Source organism: Schistocerca americana, chromosome 5 (genome assembly GCF_021461395.2).
Source record: "Schistocerca americana isolate TAMUIC-IGC-003095 chromosome 5, iqSchAmer2.1, whole genome shotgun sequence".
Classification (NCBI taxonomy): Eukaryota; Metazoa; Arthropoda; class Insecta; order Orthoptera; family Acrididae; genus Schistocerca; species Schistocerca americana.
In genome coordinates this window covers 648,493,304-648,515,051 of record NC_060123.1, presented here as the reverse complement: position 1 = coordinate 648,515,051, position 21,748 = coordinate 648,493,304, and the positions used below count along the sequence as shown (strand labels likewise).

The window sequence follows — 21,748 nt, the reverse complement described above, 5'->3', positions numbered from 1 at the left end:
TGAGTCTGAGCAGGCCAGTCTACTTCAGGAATGTTATTGCCTACAGTCATCGCTTCAAAGATGCTGACAGTGTGAATTTTCAAGCTGATCAGCACCTCCGAATCGTTCCTCTCCATTACGTTGTGCACATTGCTATAAAATATGTTCATATCCTTTTACGTCTAGCGATTTCTGAAGCACAATGAGAGGAACACACCCTAACCACGAAATAACTCACATACTGTTACACCACCTCCTTCGTACTTCACTAATGGCAGGTAAAAGCTCTCCTGGCATTCGAGAAACCCAGACCCTTTCATCGAACTGACATCACTTCAGATCACTCGTTTCCAGTCATCCACTGTGCAACGGCGCAACGGCGTCGCTCTTTACTCCACACTGTGTGGCCTGTGAAAGGCTGCTAGACCACTGTACTAAATTCTACTTGACTCCCCACGCACCGTTACTGTGCTGTCTGCACTGCTGGTAGCACCTAGGAACTCACGACTGATCCCTTCTCCCCCGACAATGCTTGACGGTCCCTGCCCATCAGTATGTGAGATCTGTACAGTCTCGGTTTAGCTGCGGCTGGTTCTCCACGTTTCCATTTCATAACCGCATCACCAACATTCGAATGGGGCAGCCTAAGAAGGGCTGAAATTCCTTGACGGATTTGGTGTTCAGTTGACGTCGAACGACAAGTCTCTGTTCGCAGCGACTGAGCTCTCCTGGCCTACCGTTTTGCTGTCACTGCTTCTCTACTGACGGTACAATATTCGCCACGTCCTTTTATGCTGGCGGGTCCGCCTCTCTAGAAGCCAATTGTGCATTACACAAGGGTCTCAGGTTTATTATATTGATCAGACAGTGCGGCTGCAGCGTAATAAATGTTTGCAACAGTCATTTTGAAGTGATCATCAAGAAAAAACGCTCGAAATAGAAATTAAGCACTGAAAGTTGCACGTGTAAGTGAAAGCGTCTCCGAGGTGTGGTGCCTATGAGGATAAATACGGAAGATGTGTGAGCGCGGGCAGGTGCTGTCGTACTCACTCGTTGGAGACGTCGTAGATGGTGTAGTGCGCCGTGAACGACTGGCGGAACACCTGCGAACAGAAAGAGAACAGTCTGTGAGGCGAGGAACGCAGGGTGTCTCGCTCCCCAACTGCCAGCTCCGCTCCTCTCTACAGTTTCACCAAACGGAAAATGACAGCGCTCCCGGTTTTAGCTTGCCTGTCCAAATGCAGGTGATAACAAACAGACCCGAACTTTTTGACTCTGTAAGCGCAGAACAGGAAATCAGTGATCATAAGGCCGTTTCAGCATCCCTGATTATGGAAGTAAATAGGAATATAAAAAAAAAGGAAGGAAGGTTTATCTGTTTAGCAAGAGTAATAGGAGGCAGATTTCAGACTACCTAACAGATCAAAACGAAAATTTCTGTTCCTACGCTGACAATGTTGAGTGTTTAAGGAAAAAGTTCATGGCAATCGTAAAATGCGTTTTAGACAGGTACGTGCTGAGTAAAACTGTGAGGGACGGGAAAAACCCACCGTGGTTCAACAACAAAGTTAGGAAACTACTGCGAAAGCAAAGAGAGCGTCACTGCAAATTTAAACGCAGACAAAACCTCTCAGACAAACACAAGCTAAAGGATGTCAACGTTAGCGTAAGGAGGGCTATGCGTGACCGCCATCGGTAAGGCTGGAGAATGATATGGTGTTGGTCCACCCTTAGCCTTCATCACAGCTTCCAATCCCGCAGGCGTACGTTAAATCAGATGCTGGAAGGTTTCCTGGGGAATGGCAACCCATTCTTCACGGAGTACTGCACTCAGAAGAGATCGGTCGGTGAGGTCTGGCACGAAGTCGCCGTTCCAAAACATCCCAAAGGTGTTGTATAGGATTCAAATCAGGACTGTGTGTAGGTCAGTCCATTACAGGGATGTTATTGTCGTGTAACCACTCCGCCACAGGCCGTGCTTATGAACAGCTGCTCGATCGTGTTGAAAGATGAAATTGCCAACTCCGAATTGCTCTTTAACAGTCGGAAGCAACAAGGTGCTTAAAACATCAATGTAGGCCTGTGATGTGACCGTGCCACGCAAAACAAGGGGTGCAATCCCCCTCCATGAAAAACACGACCACACCACACCATCGCCTCCGAATTTTACTGTTGATACTAGACGCCTGGCAGATGATGTTCATCGGGCATTCGCCAAACCCACATCCTGCCATCGGATCGCCAGATTGTGTACCGTGATTCGTCGCCCCACACAACGGTTTTCCACTGTCCAATCTCCACCCAACGGTTTTCCACTGTTGAATCGTCCAATGTTTACGCTCCTTTACACCAAGCGAGGCGTCGTTTGGCATTTACTGGCGTGATGTGTGGCTTATGAGCAGCCGCTCGACCATGAAATCCAAATTTTCTCACCTCCCGCCTAACTGTCATAGAACTTGCAGTGGATTCTGATGGAGTTTGGAATCCCTGTGTGGTGGTCTGGATGATGTCTGCCTATTACACGTTACGCCCCTCGTTAACTGTTGTGTGTCCCTGTCAGTCACCAGACGAGGTCGTCCTGTACGCTTTTGTGCAGTAAGTGTCCCTTTACGTTTTCATTTCACTACCACATCGGAAACAGTGGATCTAGGGAAGTTTAGGAGTGTGGAAATCTCGCGTACAGACGTATGAAACAAGTGACACCCAATAACCTGACCACGTTCTAAATCCGTAGGTTCCGCGGAGAGTCCCAGTCTGCTCTCTCACGATGTCTAATGACTAATGAGGTCGTCGGCCAGAGTGGACGAGCGGTTCTGGCGCTACAGTCTGGAACTGCGCGACCGCTACGGTCGCATATTCGAATCCTGCCTGGGGCATCGATGTGGGTGATGTCCTTAGGTTAGTTGGGTTTAAGTAGTTCTAAGATCTAGGGGACTGATGACCTCAGAAGTTAAGTCCCATAGTGCTCAGTGCCATTTGAACCATTTTTGAACTAATAAGGTCGCTGATATGGAGTGCCTGGCAGTAGGTGGCAGCACAATCCACCTAATATGAGAAACTTATGTTTTTGAGGGTGTACGGATGCTTTGATCACATAGTGTATCTAAATGTCGCATCCGCGCAAGGTTACGACACAGATAGATAATTGGAGTACTTACAAAAAATTTAAGCACCCATTGCTGCTTCGGGTCACGTTCGAATTTCGTCGAATGGTTTTGAACGGTCCCTAGTGGACGCAACCCGTACTCGATAGCGAAAACTGTGTCTGTGCTGCGTTCAACGGGTGCAGTCACGTTCGATGGGGATGCAGCCCCGTAACTGCCTTAGAGAAGGGTTGAAACTCCCGAGGCTGTCAGCAGTGCCAAAGATTGCGAAGAACGATATCATGTTGTTCGCTGCACTGTGAACTGTCGTTTTCGACCGCGAAATGCGTGGCAATCTACGTCTATATCTACACGGATACTCTGCAAATCACATTTAAGTGCCTGGAAGAGGGTAGTGCCTGGCAATCAACGCCCCAGGGAAAGGTGTGGTTTCACTGACGCCTTGCATGTCACCCCATGTTGGCTTCTGGTGATGATTCTTAGTGGAGGTGTGTCCGTTATGTTTCCCGCTGTCACTCATATGAAAATAGCTTGAGCTCAATTCTGGGAGTCACGGTTCGGACATCCATCGCAGAGGCGTCAAAACAAGGCATGAAATGTGGGTAAGGGGGGCTGTGACGACCTTCCGATATTGTAACACGTCCACTGTGGCATTGGGCAGAATTGTGGTGAAATTTGGTGTCTATGTGACATAATTAACACACCGTCCACCTTACGCGTTACATGAACTTCTGAGCTGCTACCTTTTTTTCGGTTGTATCGACACCTTGCTGTCTGGAGTGCCGTCGAGCCAGAGCGTTCACGTCGCAGGGCGCCACGCTTTCGCAGCATTACAGAGACTTTCAAAATTATGTGTCGGAATGGGTGTGAATTACAGGGTTTCCTTTACTCTGTTGCACAGTGAAGATTGTGTGGTTGCGTGAATCCAGACATGTAGTATACTTCACGGCATTCCACATTTGTTGCCTGTCACGTACGGAGTGTGGCAATTTTGATAGCTAGGAGCGTGTACGAAGTTAGATGTAGTGACAATCAGCAATAAATGCAGGATAAGGGAAGTAAGACTGGTCTGGAAAGTATTTCATGCACCTTAAGGTAGGCAGCCTTACCCAGGATGGATGATGTAAGGTGGGCTGCCTTTCTTAAGGTGCATGAAATATTCTCCGGCCAGTTTTACGAGTGTGCGTTCAAAAGTAATGTCTCCGAGTATTTTATGCGAATGCTCTTCAGACTTTTTAAATAAAGCATTCTACATCTTCATTCTTCATGTCTCCATATTTGCAGCCCTTTGCCACTAGAAGGATCCGAACTGTAGTGTGTAAGATGGCGGTCTGTCACATAACTACTTAGGTACGTGAGAAACAGCATGCCGTAATGCAGTTCCTAACTGCACAAGAGTTAACCCACACATGGAGCAACCTGTCCTTCAGCATGACCGCACAGGAGCTCTGCGACATCTGCAACAAACCGACGCCTTGGATTCAGTGTCATCGATCATCCTCCACACAGTCCCTACTTGGCCCCATCTGAATTTCATCTGTTTCCTAAACTTAAAGAAGACCTTTCACATCATCAGTCTGATAATGATGAAGCGTTGCAGGCACAGGCTAGGCTCTAGCTCCGCCCTCGTATTTTGTATTTGGGATATACTTACTGAGGACAGCTCTCTTTATGTAATCACACACCAGATGCAGCTCGTATTTGCGTTAAAACATGTCATAACTGTAGTTATACCTTACTGTAGCATGTCAGTATTGGGAAATAAAATATATTTGTGTTAATTGTGGTACATTCATTATCCAGCACGATATGACCCACTGTCCTAATACGCGACTCAAAACTGTTCACTGAAAATTCACTTATAAAAGGGCTGCAATATTGTCGTACGTAGATTCCATTGAAATACAAATGAATTAGTGTCTCTAATCTTAAATAGTGCTAAAAATAAAATGAAAATCTACTAGATAAATGTAATGTGATGGAGCACTGTGTCTCAAGCGGAGCAAAGTCAGTGATATTAAATCACAGGATAAATGGGATATTTCACCACGCAATAAAATTCTTTGTATCAACATTTGTCAAATTTACCCTAACACCTACAGTAAACAGAACTAAAATTAAAAAAAATGCTGATCGACACACAGTGGACTCTAACGAGAACAAATCCTCTATTACGTATGACATATGATGTCATTTGGATCAGATCATGCTGAATGATGAAGGTAGCATAATTAAGACAAAAAAACCTTATGCTCATATACTGACATACTGTACTACAGTAATATATCATGTTGTAATGAAGATCCAACCAGCCGGCCGCGGTAGTCTAGCTGTTCTAGGCGCGCAGTCCGGAACCGCGCGACTGCTACGGTGGCCGGTTCGAATCCTGCCTCGGGCATGGATGTGTGTGATGTCCTTAGGTTAGTTAGGTTTAAGTAGTTCTAAGTTCTAGGGGACTGATGACCTCAGATGTTTTAAGTCCCATAGTGCTCAGAGCCATTTGAACCATTTTTTGAAGATCCAACCTACATCTAAAGTGTGTTAACATAAGCTCTTCCACTCATAAAAATTTCGTTCTTTGTGAAACGTGGCTTGTAAAAATGGGCAACGTCCGAAACCAGTCAGCCAAAAAATAAGTAGCAGCTTTGGTGCAAAAATTTAAAAAAGTCCTCTCTTCAGTACTTGAGACGTGCAAGATGCAACGTGCCGAAACCTATGTACCACTAACCATCATTATTCACAGTATAATTTTCTCATTACTCATGCTAGTACTACAAATAGTTCATGTAAAACTAGTTATTTGAAAGAAGTATTCATAATTTACGATATCTGTAAACCATGTGCACGTTAAAGCTCAACCCCAGTAAAAACTTTTGGTATTGCGATTAACATGGCTTATTTGAAATCCTTCAGTTTCCTTTTTCAAAGGAAAGTTTCACTTTTCCCAAAACCTTGATATTTCAAATGTTATTCGTATTCTAATTTTAAATTCTAGAGCGTTCCAGTCTTAAAACAGAATTATTTTCAAAATCCAGTATTACAATTCTGTAGCCTCGATTTTTCTCCTTCCACAAATGTATACTTTTATTAAAACAAGAAGTTATTCTAGTAATTATTCCAATTAGAAAATTTCACTTTCTAGGAATTTTTTTGTGAATTTTGGGAATTCATGTGTACGTTAAAACTTCCCTCTTAAAAATTGTACATTTTATTTTATCATATTCCAATTACACAGCTTTTGGTTAAGCAAATTTACTTCACTTTCTATTGAATATATGACTCTTTCACTTTTTTATGTTTTATATCCCAAATGCTATAATCCTGTATTTTACCATTTTGTAATTTCTGTAATTCTACCGTTTATAAATATACCACGTGCTCAAAGCGGCAGTCAATCATGGTCCAGAGTAAACTCACAAATTCAGTGTTTGGTGATGATCCTGTAAACTACGAGGTGCATTCAAGTTCTAAGGCCTCCGATTTTTTTTCTCCGGACTGGAAAGAGATAGAAACATGCGCATTGTTTTAAAATGAGGCCGCATTCATTGTCAATACTTCCCAGAGATGGCAGCACCGTACGACAGATGAAATTTTACCGCCAGCGGCGAGAATGAGAACTGTTTTAAATACTTAAAATGGCGACGTTTTCCTTACTTGAACAGCATGCAATCATTCGTTTTCTGAATTTGCGTGGTGTGAAACCAATTGATATTCATCGACAGTTGAAGGAGTGGTGATGGAGTTATGGATGTGTCGAAAGTGCGTTCGTGGGTGCGACAGTTTAATGAAGGCAGAACATTGTGTGTCAACAAACCGAAACAACCTCGGGCTCGCACAAGCCGGTCTGACGACGTGATCGAGAAAGTGGAGAGAATTGTTTTGGGGGATTGCCGAATGACTATTGAACAGATCGCCTCCAGAGTTGGCATTTCTGTGGGTTCTGTGCACACAATCCTGCATGACGACCTGAAAATGCGAAAAGTGTCATCCAGGTGGGTGCCACGAATGCTGACGGACGACCACATGGCTGCCCGTGTGGCATGTTGCCAAGCAATGTTGACGCGCAACGACAGCACGAATGGGACTTTCTTTTCGTCGGTTGTGACAATGGTTGAGACGTGGATGCCATTTTTCAATCCAGAAACAAAGTGCCAGTCACATCAATGGAAGCACACAGATTCACTGCCACCAAAAAAATTTCGGGTAACCGCCAGTGCTGAAAAGGATGGTGTCCATGTTCTGGGACAGCGAGGGCGTAATCCTTACCCATTGCGTTCCAAAGGGCACTACGGTAACAGGTGCATCCTACGAAAATGTTTTGAAGAACAAATTCCTTCCTGCATTGCAACAAAAACGTCCGGGAAGGGCTGCACGTGTGCTGTTTCACCAAGACAACGCACCCGCACATCGAGCTAACGTTGCGCAACAGTTTCTTCGTGATGACAACTTTGAAGTGATTCCTCATGCTCCCTACTCACCTGACCTGGCTCCTAGTGACTTTTGGCTTTTTCCAACAATGAGAGACACTCTCCGTGGCCGCACATTCACCAGCCGTGCTGCTATTGCCTCAGCGATTTTCCAGTGGTCAAAACAGACTCCTAAAGAAGCCTTCGCCGCTGCCATGGAATCATGGCGTCAGCGTTGTGAAAAATGTGTACATCTGCAGGGTGATTACGTCGGGAAGTAACGCCAGTTTCATCGATTTCGGGTGAGTAGTTAATTAGAAAAAAAGTCGGAGGCCTTAGAACTTGAATGCACCTCGTAACATGTCAGTCAACGCTCGATAGTCAAAATGCACTCATCCTTGGGCGTTATCTCCCCCCCCCCCTCCTCACGCCCACAACGAACAATGGACGTTGTAGGGGTGGGGAGGTTTCTGTGCCCCAACGATACAGATAGGTGCAACAAAAACGTGGGGGTGTCGGTGGAGAGGCCAGACTAACCCGTGGTACCTGAAGAGGGGCAGCAGCCTTTTTGGTGGTAGCAAGAGCAACAGTCGGTATGACTGATGTCGCCTTGTAACGTTAGTCAACATGGCCTTGTTGAGATGGTACTACGAAAAACTGAAACCGAAATCAAACTACATCCATGTTAATTTTTATCGTGAGGACATGCATCTGTGATGTATGGGTTAATGATAACTACAGCCTCTTTGACAAAGTGTTCTGGAAGCAAAACAGTATCTTATTCAGATCTCCGGGCGGGAACTACTCAGGAGGATGTCGTTATCAGGAAAAGCAAAACTGGCACTCTTCCAGTCGGAGCATGTAATATTACATCCCTTAAGCAGGTAGGTAGATTACAGAATCTGAAAAAAGGAAGTGAATAGTTTGAAGTTAGATACAGTGGGAATTAGTAAAGTGCGAAAGCAGGGAGTACAGGACTTTTAGCCAGGTCATTACAGGGTTATCACCACAAAATCAGAGAAGGGTAACGCAGGAGTAGGCCTAATAAGGGCCGGCCGCGGTGGTCTAGCGGTTCTAGGCGCTCAGTCCGGAACCGCGCCACTGCTACGGTCGCAGGTTCGAATCCTGCCTCGGGCATTGATGTGTGTGATGTCCTTAGGTTAGTTAGGTTTAAGTAGTTCTAAGTTCTAGGGGACTGATGACCACAGATGTTAAGTCCCATAGTGCTCAGAGCCTAATAAGGAATAAGAAAATAGGAATGCAAATAAGGTACTATGTGCAGCGTAGTGATCGTATTATCGTAGTGAAGATAGACACGAAGCTAATACCTATTCTCAGCGTGCGAGGTGGCGCAGTGGCTAGCACACTGGACTCGCATTCGGAAGGACGACGGTTCAATCCCTCGTCCGGCCATCCTGATTTATGTTTTCCGTGATTTCCTTAAATCGCTCCAGGCAAATGCCGGGATAATTCCTTTGAAATGGCACGGCCGACTTCCTTCCTTAATCCGATGAGACCGATGGCCTCCCTGTTTGGTCTGCTCACTCAAACAACCGAACCGAACCTATTCACAGTAGCACAAGTTTATAAACCAGTTAAGATCGCGGATGATGACAATGTTGAAAGAATATGTGATGAAATAAGGGAAGTTATTCAGATATTTAAAGTAGATGAAAATTTAAATGTGATAGTTGGGACTTGAATTCGATAGTAGGATAAAGCAGATAAGGAAAATAATAGGAGAACATGTACTGCGGAAAAGCAATGACGGAGGAAGCCTCCTGGTACAATTTTTAACAGAGCGTAATTGAATCATCGATAACGCTTGCTTTCAGAATAATGAAAGAATATTGTATCTATTGAAGAGACCAGAGGACGCTGGAAGGTTTCAGATTGATTATGTAGTCGTAAGATAGAGTTTTCTAAACCAAATTCTAAATTGTGAGACATTTCTAGACGAAGATATGGACTCTGACCACAGTTTCTTGGTTATGTACTGTAGATTAAAACTGAAGAAGTAGGAAAAGTAGAAAATAAAGAAATTCGTTCCTAGATAAATTGATGGAAGCAGAGAAGATGGTGTAGGTGAAGATGAGATGGGAGATATAATCCTGCGAGAAGAATTTGATACAGCAGAAGCAAGGCCTGTGTAGTAGACGATATTCCCTCAGAATTACTGAGGTCCTTGGGGCAGCCAGCTATGACAAATCTATTCCACCTAGTATCAAACTTCAACAAAATTTAATAATTCACTTAACGGGATGTGGGAAACCGCCTAGAAGCAAACATCCATGCTGGCCGCCACGCCGACGATAGTTGTTAATCCGATTAATTCGATTGGGGATCGGTACACCTCCCTGTCCTGAAAGCGGCACTTTAACACACACGGCTATGTTGGTGTGTGACTTACTGGAGAAAGGTTAAAGAAGAAATTGCACGAGACTTCTGAGGCATTGAAAACGTTCCACTTAAGCCTTTCAGTGCTTAATTTGTGGTTCCATTTTCTAATTGAATGTGAGGTAGTTTGATGTATGTTCCAAAGTTGTATAAATGCAACAACTGAAGCCTTCTGTTAGTGGTGTTGCAAACATTTTGCTTAAATATTTTCATTTTTTTCAATCAACAGTGTTACTGTTAATATTTTTGTGATATAATCTCTCAAAAGTTAAACAACACAGACACTGTAGAATGTGCAGTAAAAAGAAACAAATGCATGAAAACGGCTTATAAGGCCTGTGAGAGAACTGCTCTGGTTAAGCAAAGACTTTATTGTAGCAACATAGGAAGTATTGTACTGTATGGAACTGGGGACCTAGAAAGGACGGAGACGCTTTGTCCCCGTAGCCCTCAGTGGTTCACAACCCTACAACAGGCTACAGCAGTCCACTCACCACACCGCCGCCCCACACCGAACGCAGGGTTATTGTCCGGTTCGGCCCGCGAGTGAACCCCCCCCCCCCCCCAACCCCCCTCCACCCAGGAACGTCTCACACCAGATGGGAGGAGCCCCAATGTCTGTGTGGTACAGTAATTACGTGTAGAAAGTGTTTGAGTACAATCACCGACATAGTGTAACTGAGGAGGAATAAGGGGAACCAGCCCGCATTAACCGACGTAGATGGAAAACCGCCTTAAAAACTATCAACAGACAAGGTCGGCATATCGGACCTCTACACTAATGCACGGGCCAGATTCGTGCCGGGGACCGGCATAGGAAGTAGTAGTCTGTGGCAGTCTGGCAATGTGGAGGTGTGTGTTACTTGAAGTGCAGTGGAATGAAAACATATTACCTGGAAGAAATGAGTGGCTTCTCGTAACTTCCGAGGCAATAAATTGATGAAATAAAAAGAAATATATCGCCCTGGATAGCGAGATGCAAATGTACCACAGAGATTCCACAAACCTTAAGGAACGTCCACATCAGCAACGCATCGAAACAGATACGTCTCTCATGAAGTATTGTAAAGTGCAGCTTCTAAATGGAAATTTCCGCGTTTCTTTGTATGTAAATATACGACAGTGTGAGGAACTCGCTTAATTTCATTCCACAACCTATAACTACAAAGCAAGAGTAGGCCTAATTTTATCACTTCAATACGATTAAAGTAGGTTAACAAAATTATATAGCCGCTGCAGAAAAATTGCAGGCCCCATTAGTTGCACGGTATCCGTCATATTAATGTCAATTTTGCCTAGTGTATGATTAATAGCGTAGATCGCATGGAAGGTTGTGTGAGTGATGTTTATTACTATACCATATTATTATGTAATTCAGTGCTGCTGTATGTTATGTCACTAGCAATATTTCCGTCAGTCTTCCAATCGTCTTCAATGTTTTCTGTCTCTTTTCAAATTCCAACTTCAAAATTCTGGAAACACGCGAAAAAGTAAGATTCTACAGACGTATGTGCTTGCAGTATATCAGTCATAACACGGTGTTGAGTAGTCCGATGCATCCTCATTAACATTTTTTAACTTAACAGCATAATTAAGTGCCGGCCGCGGTGGTCTACCGGTTCTAGGCGCGCAGTCCGGAATCGCGCGACTGTTACGGTCGCAGGTTCGAATCCTGCCTCGGGCATGGATGTGTGTGATGTCCTTAGGTTAGTTAGGTTTAAGTAGTTCTAAGTTCTAGGGGACTGATGACCACAGTAGTTAAGTCCCATACTGCTCAGAGCCATAATTAAGTTGTAAATCCCAACGGCCGCGTTATGAAGTGATGGGCCCTTCAAAATGCAGCACCAGGATATGAACTACACTATCTTCGATTACGGAATCATTTATACGCCGTCGATAGGTGGCAACAATTTGTCACTGTCATTATCACAAGTCCATCCCGTTAAGAGACTGTGAACATGCCTGAGTGGAAGGATTTCATCAAGCGACACTGAGGTATTTACACTGGCCAAAACTTTTGTCATCCCTAGGACACATCACGTTAATACCGTGCAAGAGCGCAGCTAGACTTGATAATGATCCCACTCTGGCGAGGAGGAGAGGCGACAAGTTTATTCAGGTGTGCCGTATCCACCTGAAGCCATCCACTGGTGATTAGATCCCGTAAAGGTAGTAAACTCCTGGGATGTTGAGTGATACGTTTCACCCGCCGTTCGAGGTAGACCCCGACAGATTCTACAGGATTTACATCAGGCGACGTAGCGGACAACTTGAGATGCGACAGCGTTCTTTGAGTGTTCGTCAAACCAGAACGTGTACGTGCAACTCTGTCAGCTATTTTCACGTTGGAAGATGTAGAGGGAACGGCATCACATGGTCACCGAGGATGTTAAGCACCGAGCACCCTTGTCCATCTGCACGGTAATGTGAATGAATGAGAGGGCCCACGTCATTGCACGAAAGACACCCCCAAAACATCACAGAAGCACATCCGAGCTGGACTTCGCACTCCACATAGTGTGGCTTCAACGATTTATTGGGCTGTCGGTTCACCTCTTCACCAATTTGAAAACAGAAATTCGCGACTAGTTGTACCACACTGCACGCCTATAATGGGCTACTGTCCAGTTTGTGTGTTGTTTGCTCCACTGAAGACGTGCAAGAACGCCCTTCCACAGATAGTCGACACCAAATGTCCGTTGAATGCATTTATCTTTGCAAGGTTCGCTCTGAAATCAGTCGATGGAGCTACATTCACTGACAACAGCGATACAGCGATACCTGTCGGTATTGAAACCAAAAGTCATTGACAAGGCGTGACGCTCGTGACCGGTCCCTATCGGTTAGAGTATTTTCGCGAGCACTGTTTTTGCGCCGTGTTATATGTTTGTGAGTGGTGGACCATTCCTTGAAGACAGGTCTGACAGTCCACGTTGGTACGCCAACAAATCGGGCAACTTCGTTCACGGTTCGGTGATGGATAAGTTTTAACAGGACGGCTCCTCTCTGCAGTTCTGTCTCGTGTACACCTCGACGCTTCTTGCTAGTCTGATTCCACACGACCGACTAATACATACTCGCACTTTCCAACAACATGGTTTGCGTCGGTCGTGGAGTCCCCCTTGATCCCCTGTATCAAGTTCTACACCATTAACAACGCCCATAGGCGATTAATGTACTGTTTTAAAAAATTGACCAAGTGAGTTTATGTACGATGTGTCAGAAGTAAATAACGATGCTACTGTTGAAACGAGACTTACTGCAAACATAGTTACAGCTAACTTCCTACCCTTTGAACATATTTCATTCCCCCATGTTTACACCACTGAATACGTCTCTTCCATAATTCAACAATTCTATAGTTTCTGGTTTTACCTTTTGAACAGATAGAAGATATGTTACCTTAATTCATTTTTCACGAGCACAGATTTTCGATGAAAGACTTGTTGATTAAGGATTAGCTGAGAAATGGAATTCGTAGGCTCACAATGCAGTAGGTCAACAAAGAAGCACAACTGAGTACCGCTAGAGACACTCGGACAATCGCTATAGACAGTTAATTTTTACCACTGACTATATGCTAATAACTACAGGCCAGTTAGTTACTGATAGTCGCAAGACAGCACATGAAGGAATGTGCAGCAAATATGTGAGTGCAATAAAAATAAGCAGCTTGTCAGCCTAGGGTGTTCCCCGCCTTCTGATACGTAATGAACACGGACGGGTAAGTTGCATCATCTACGTGACTGCACTACAAACTATTGCATACATAAGACATTGTGGAACCAGGTTTGCACAAACTTCTGTTATGTTTATTTCATCATGCAACATCCGTCTTACTGCCCTTTGTTGACGTTCAAAAGGTCAGCGATCATCCGAATGTTGAGACGTCGGTCGTTCCGCGTAATTTCATTAATGTTCTGAACGTCTGCTTCAGTCCTTGAACTCACAGACCGACCGGGACTATCATTATTTTCAACCTCTTCTCGACCTGTTGAAAACCGTTTGCGCCATTCAAAAACTCGACCACGGGACGTAGTATTGTCACGAAGTACCTCCTTTAGCAAATGAGAACATTCCATTCGCAACTTTTTTAATTTCACGAGAAATCTGAGGTTAATGCGCTGCTCGATTTTTGTTCACCGTCCTCGCGGCACTAGTACAGAACAACGCCCCATAGAACCAAGGCTCAAAAGCAAGCTAAAGCAGACAGGAAGACGAAATGAACGGTGACTGCTCTTGAGGATTCAGGGTCAACTGCTCTCCAATACCAACTTCCGCCCATGAGGATCCGGGATAGGTGATACGCAGTCTCGTTATTTAATTGCCGCATTTAGTGTGGCACCTTTGTCACCTACAAGCTCTTATGGTTACAAACTATTATGATTCTTATAAACATCGTGATTCGGTTTGCAATAGACGACTCATAGAATACAACACTTGGTCATGCTCAGTCAGGAAGTATACCGCATGCGTTACGTTAGCCCAGTCCGCTATGTTATGGCTAACACTCATTCCCAGAAACAGAGAGCAGCGGGCACAGCAGAACACGCAGTAACGTTGGCAGCCGTGGCCGCTCTTGGCACGCGACAGAGCCTCTGCTTCCAAATCGACCACCCATCCACTCAACGAGGAGAAACAGGGGTGGGCAGTCACCTGATTTATCTCTGGTTGCGTGGAGAGCCCGAAAAAAAAAAAATAACAGGCCACCGCAAGGTCGGGGCTGGAACGGCTGCGTGTTCAAATTGCGCCCCCCTCACCGCCCCATTTCTTCGCCTCCGTAGTTTCTTGGCCGACTGCACACACCTCTGAACAAATATAGCGATGGTGATCATAGCAGGGACGCCAGGTAAACATAGTACTGGGTTGGTGCGTAGGTTCATAGAGTTCATTAGAAGTTTAATAAACAAAAGAGGTACACGTAATAGAGACTTCAGTCATCAATAATATATTCTCTTCCACATTTGCAACAGACTGCCATCGCTGGGGTAACTTTTCGATTCAGAGACTGCAGAAATAACGCTGTTTTGAGGCGAAGAACTCGCCGAATCATGTCCGGAGGGCATTTTCATCCGGAAAGGAAATTCCTTGAAGATAAAGAGCGGTAAAGGTGAAAATGAGAGGGCGGAGGATCAGATAATAAGGTGGGTGGGGGATTGACTTCCCAGCCCAAATCTTGTATGTTTTATTTTTCAGTCTAGGAAGAGAATGCGGGCGGGCGTTACCGTGGAATAGCATCACTTCGCGCAGTCTTCCTGGTTGTTGTCCTTGGGATGTGTCTGCAAGACGTCCCACTTGTTGATAATAAATGTCAGCCGTGATGGTTACACCTCGGGGAAACAATTCGTAGTACACCAAAACATCGCTGTTCCACCAGATGCATAACATTATCTTATGTGGGTGGGTGCAGGTCTTTGTACAGGGAGTTGCTGCTTTGTTTGGATTCGACCATTCTTTCTTTTCCTTATGGTAGCATAAAGAAATCATTTCTAAAAATGGCTCTGAGCACTATGGGACTCAACTGCTGAGGTCATTAGTCCCCTAGAACTTAGAACTAGTTAAACCTAACTAACCTAAGGACATCACAAACATCCATGCCCGAGGCAGGATTCGAACCTGCGACCGTAGCGGTCTTGCGGTTCCAGACTGCAGCGCCTTTAACCGCACGGCCACTTCGGCCGGCAAATCATTTCTGACGATACAATATATGAATGGTGTGTGTTGTTCACGAGACTGCTGATGGCGAACAGAGATGCACATATGGCCACCCGCAGAGTTTTTGTGATTTTGGCTTAGAGCATGTGGTATGCAGACAACTGATTTTTGAACCTTTCCCATTGCATGCAAATGTCGCACGATGGTGGAGTGATCACAGTTCATCATATTTGCCAGTTCTCGAATATACTGATGGGGAGCATTGTAGATTAATGCGTTTAAATGATCTTCATTGAAACGCCGAAGGTCATCCTGAATGCGGAGAGTTGCTATGCCAAAATTATGATCCTTAAAACGAGAAAACCGTTTTCATGCCGTGCTCTGTAGAATGGCGTTTTCCTCAAGCACGGCGCGAATGATTATGACTGCCTCCGCTGCTGTTACCCCCTACTGAACTCAAACAGAGTTTTCCTCAAGCACGGCGCGAATGATTATGACTGCCTCCGCTGCTGTTACCCCCTACTGAACTCAAACAGAGTTTTCCTCAAGCACGGCGCGAATGATTATGACTGCCTCCGCTGCTGTTACCCCCTACTGAACTCAAACAGAGTTTTCCTCAAGCACGGCGCGAATGATTATGACTGCCTCCGCTGCTGTTACCCCCTACTGAACTCAAACAGAGTTTTCCTCAAGCACGGCGCGAATGATTATGACTGCCTCCGCTGCTGTTACCCCCTACTGAACTCAAACAGAGTTTTCCTCAAGCACAGCGCGAATGATTATGACTGCCTCCGCTGCTGTTACCCCCTACTGAACTCAAACAGAGTTTTCCTCAAGCACGGCGCGAATGATTATGACTGCCTCCGCTGCTGTTACCCCCTACTGAACTCAAACAGAGTTTTCCTCAAGCACGGCGCGAATGATTATGACTGCCTCCGCTGCTGTTACCCCCTACTGAACTCAAACAGAGGAATACGTCGGAAATGTTCCGATTTCTCCACTTCGCACCCAATTCTCTAAAGTCCACAGCTCCAGTCACTATTTCCAAATGAGAAAATGACAATATGTAAACTCACACAGCAACAGTCAATCACAGATAAAAAATAACAATCGATAAATAACCCCATAGCAACAGGAATACCAACATTCAAAACAAAAACCTAATATAGTTGTAATGGAGTTTTTATCTAGTACTTTTCTTTCTGCATTCCAAGGAGCAGATGGACTGTTTAGCCCATTACACAGTCGCGATTTTTCTCAGCCTATCACCAAGCGAGCTGGCAGCGGTTTAGAAAGGTTCCCATTTGGGAATAATCATGAGGGGATTGTCAGTTTCGGCAAATGTCTGACAACCACGAGAAACGCCCTGATAACGTTTGCTGGAACCAGGGATTTGGAAACATTATTTATTTACACTGCTGGAGACTGGAAACATCACATAAGTAACACCTTGACCAAACACTGCCAAACTTATTCTCTAATATTAGCATGCATGTTTATTAAAATTTCTTCTTTTTGCAGAATGACTTCCATTACAGATAAAAGCTACTCTTACGTATGAAGAATGATGTATCTAAAATTACTGAATTTTTTTCAGGTGCAGGTTGCTACACAGTATGCCCAGGGAATGTGCATGTGCAGCTCATCACCACTTCGAACCATTGGCCTGCGGCACATGCGAGTATCTTACCGACACATCAGACAGACAGTTGGCTGTACAGCGATGGTGACCTAGTGGACTTAAGGAAACAATGTGGCAAGGAGAATAGGAAAGGGCTTTCCAGAAAGCCTCCACCACAGGAAGTTCGTAGTACTTTTCGACTGTGTCTGACAGATAAACGGATGAGAATGACAAAAGTCCGGGCAGCGCTTAAAGGCGGAGTGTCACTACGAACTGTCGGCAACAGATTTGTAGCAGATGCATGTAGACTTCGCTTTGTTATTAGGTCGTTTACTGCTGAGGCCGCGCCACTGAGAACAGGAGTTCACGTGGTCGAGACCCAGAGTCAACTGGGGCACTGTTTAATATTTTTTTTGTGTGTGATCTAAAATTTTAAAACCTCTCTCACACCGGCCTGATTTAGCTTCACTGATCAGGATAGTAAAAACATGCGTATGTTAAGGGACTTTTCATTCACAAGGCAAGCTTATCACATTCACACAGTTCAATACTGTTCTATCCTGATTAAATTGAGCTTAACTTAAATTCCATAAGGCAGTGAAGCCATTTCGAAGTCTCGGTGCGACGAAAATTGTCAGTCGATCTCCTGAAAACATTTGTAATAATTATTAACTTTCGGTGATCACATGGGGAAGACCGGAGGTCTGCTGGTAAGACCGTGTTAGCCTATTTATTTGAAGTAACTGGATATCTTGAGCATACAAAACGGCAGGTTCGTCCAGTGTAAATCAGACGTTCCCCACTGATCCCGTGCAACACAGCGTAGTAAGCAGACACTGTCAATAATAATCAGTTAAATAATACGCGAACACACTTACTTTAGTGTAGTTCATGTATTAAATTCCTTCTCATACAGAATCTCATCAAGATGGTGACTAGCTCAACAATACATACATATACATCCTCCTTCCTTCACGGCAAATCGGCAAGAAATTCCTTCATTCTTTTCATAAGAGAAAACAGATAGCAGAGAAGCTATTCCATGGAGTAAATGGACGCTCCAAGGAATAATTGGGCTTGAAACTACTTTGCATTGATAAACGGTAAGATAAGAAGAGATATTTCGAGATATGTACTGAGTTATACAATTTATAAAATTTCTGAAAATATCGCGGAGAGACCGCTGCAAGAGACATTACAACTGAGTTGCAACCTGTGTCGTTCAGCAGTGAGTGTCGCTTCTGTTTGTGCCAGTCAGATCGACGTTAACGTATCTGTGGGCGACCTGGTGAAAAGTCACAGAAAGCAACGGTTCTTGAGACCCATACCTCCCCAACTCCTGGAATAGTAGAGTGGGGGATCTGTCGGATATGACAATGGAACTGATTTGGTATACTGTTGAAGAGAAGCTGAAAGCTTACTCGTATGCTTCATAACTGTCGTGGCCAGAGTACAAAATGGCATATTCCAGTAGGATAAGCCGTGTAATGGTCACTGACCAGCCTGCCTGGCCCCCTGATTTGTGAATTGTAGGCTGTGTCTGGGGTGGTACTGGAAGACAAAGATTTTCATGCCAGCCTCCAGCCAACGATATTCATGAAATGGCGCAGCATGTTTTTCAGGCAGTGCAATAAATTCCTCAAAATGACGTTCGGAGGCTGTTCGATTTAAGACCACAATGGATACAAGAATTTACTGGTACAAGAACGTGTTTGCAACATTGGCGGGTCATACCTTGTAGAGTACTTTCTGCAAATTAAAACATAGATACAGAAATTCAACACCGACTAAAGTGTGCAAGTACTGCATGTGATCGTCTTTTGAAGAGAGTGTTTGATACCCACGATTTGAGTGTTAAAAGTAAGCTTACAGTCTACAATGTCATTACCATGCCTACACTTCTTTATGGATGTGAAACCTGGATCACCTACGGACGTCACTTAACGTCGTTACAAAAATACAACCAAAGGTACCTAAGGAAAATACTGAAAGTAAAGTGGCAGGATCGGCGTACAAACAACAGCATTTTGGAAGAAACCAACTGTAGCATCTTTGAAGCAAAAATTGTCATACACCAACTTCGCTGGGGTGGTCATATCACCTGCCTGCCAAACTCCTGTATCTCTAAGCAAATTATGTTCTCCCAATGGGAGAAAGGCCAGTGCAATCAGGGAGGGCAAACAAAAAGATATCAAGATGACCTCAAGTCAAATAAGCTAAAATGTCAAATAAACGCAAATGCTTGTAAAACTGAAACCCTAGAGAGAGCCAAATGGTGACAAATTGTTCACCAAGGAACAGTTAACTTTGAAAAGCAGAAAAAATTGCAGTAGAATAGAAAGAGAGATCGCAGAAGAGAGCAAGAGCTCTTGAGAGGAGCAAGCATGTTACGCCATTCAGTCAACACCAACTGGGCTTGAAATCACTGCGGGAGAAACCATGACTCCAGAATAGGACTATTTAGCCACCAAAGAATCCACAGATAACGCTACCAAAATACATTTCATACTCGTCAACGAGTAAATGCCTATGACATGGTATTTTATATTCATAATAAAGAGGTCGCAGAGGAAGAGAGTCGGCCAGTAAGATCCCGAGAAAAGAAATGAGCGTTGACCCCGGGTGGGGCTGCCTGCCTTAAGGCCCCCAGCCCCGGGTTAGGGGCCAGTACGTGTGACGTTATCGACCCCCTGCCCACGGCGTGGCCCTAATAGCGCTGTTAACACCTGCGGCCGCAGATACACGCCCGATGGCTAAACTGTCCGCTCGCGTGCGCTCCTCGCTAGCACCACAGCTCCTGCCACTGCACGTACTCCTGTGGCGAGAAACACCGAAAGCCTCACAAAAATTCCGTATCGAATACTTGTGTGAAGTATACTGCTGGGCACGCATGCTAGATAAAGTAGCAATAGCCCATTACGTACGAATATTTCACATGTGCACCTAAACCACTCTACCGATTTTAACCAAACTTACTACCCATATCCCTTACTGTCAGATAACAATTTAAAAGTTCGAGGCAATCGTAAACTGCGTTTTAGACAGGTACGTGCCGAGTAAAACTGTGAGGGGCGGGAAAAACCTGCCGTGGTTCAACAACAAAGTTAGGAAACTACTGCGAAAGAAAAGAGAGCTTCACTGCAAGTTTAAACGCAGCCAAAACCTCTCAGACAAACAGAAGCTAAACGATGTCAAAGTTAGCGTGAAGCTATGCGTGAAGCGTTCAGTGAATTCGAAAGTAAGATTCTATGTACCGACTTGACAGAAAATCCTAGGAAGTTCTGGTCTTACGTTAAATCAGTAAGTGGATCCAAACAGCATATCCAGACACTCTGGGATGATAATGGCATTGAAATAGAGGATGACACGCGTAAAGCTGAAACACTAAACACCTTTTTCCAAAGCTGTGTCACAGAGGAAGACCGCACTGCAGTTCCTTCTCTAAATCCCCGCACCAACGAGAAAATGGCTGACATCGAAATAAGTGTCCAAGGAATAGACAAGCAACTGAAATCACTCAACAGAGGAAAGTCCACTGAACCTGACGGGATACTAATTCGATTCTACACACAGTACGCGAAAGAACTTTGCCCCCTTCTAACAGCCGTCTCTAGAGGAACAGAAGGTTCCAAATGATTGGAAAAGAGAACAGATAGTTCCAGTTTTCAAGAAGTGCCGTCGAGCAGATGCGCAAAACTATAGGCCTATATCTCTAACATTGATCTGTTGTATAATTTTAGAACATGTTTTTTGCTCGCGTATCATGTCATTTCTGGCTCTGAGCACTATGGGACTTAACAGCTATGCTCATCAGTCCCCTAGAACTTAGAACTACTTAAACCTAACTAACCTAAGGACATCACATAACACCCAGTCATCACGAGGCAGAGAAAATCCCTGACGCCGCCGGGAATCGAACCCGGGAACCCGGGCGCGGGAAGCGAAACGCTACCGCACGACCATGTCATTTCTGGAAATCCACAATCTACTCTGTAGGAGTCAACATGGATTCCGGAAACAGCGATCGTGTGAGACCCAACTCGCTTTATTTGTTCTTGGGACCCAGAAAATATTAGATACAAGGCTCCCAGGTAGACGCTATTTTCCTTGACTTCTGGCAGGCGTTTGATACAGTTCCGCACTGTCGCCTGATAAACAAAGTAAGAGCCTATGGAATATCAGGCCAGCTGTGTGGCTGGATTGAAGAGTTTTAGCAAACAGAATACAGCATGTTGTTCTCAATGGAGAGACGTCTACAGACGTTAAAGTAACCTCTGGCTTGCTACAGGGGAGTGTTATGGGACCATTGATTTTCACAATATGTATATAAATGACCTAGTAGATAGTGTCGGAAGTTCCGTGCGCCTTTTCGCGGATGATGCTGTAGTATACAGAGAACTTGCAGTATTAAAAAATGCAGCGAAATGCAGGAAGATCTGCAGCGGATAGGCACTTGGTGCAGGGAGTGGGAACTGACCCTCAACATAGACAAATATAATGTATTGCTTGTACATAGAAAGAAGGATCCTTTATTGTATGATTATATGATAGCAGAACCAACACTGGTAGCAGTTACTTCTGTAAAA

General features: G+C 44.6%; 1 protein-coding gene across 3 annotated transcripts in view; it reads right to left on the bottom strand.

The window, feature by feature from the left end:
* The window catches only part of LOC124615803 (inactive dipeptidyl peptidase 10), a 1,404,300-nt gene that overhangs the window by 273,727 nt on the left and 1,108,825 nt on the right, over positions 1 to 21,748 (bottom strand). For all 3 annotated transcript variants that reach the window (XM_047143937.1, XM_047143938.1, XM_047143936.1), the window contains exon 7: positions 1,030 to 1,082. In XM_047143937.1, the coding sequence (XP_046999893.1) occupies positions 1,030 to 1,082 (53 nt within the window). The remainder of the gene's footprint in view (positions 1 to 1,029; positions 1,083 to 21,748) is intronic.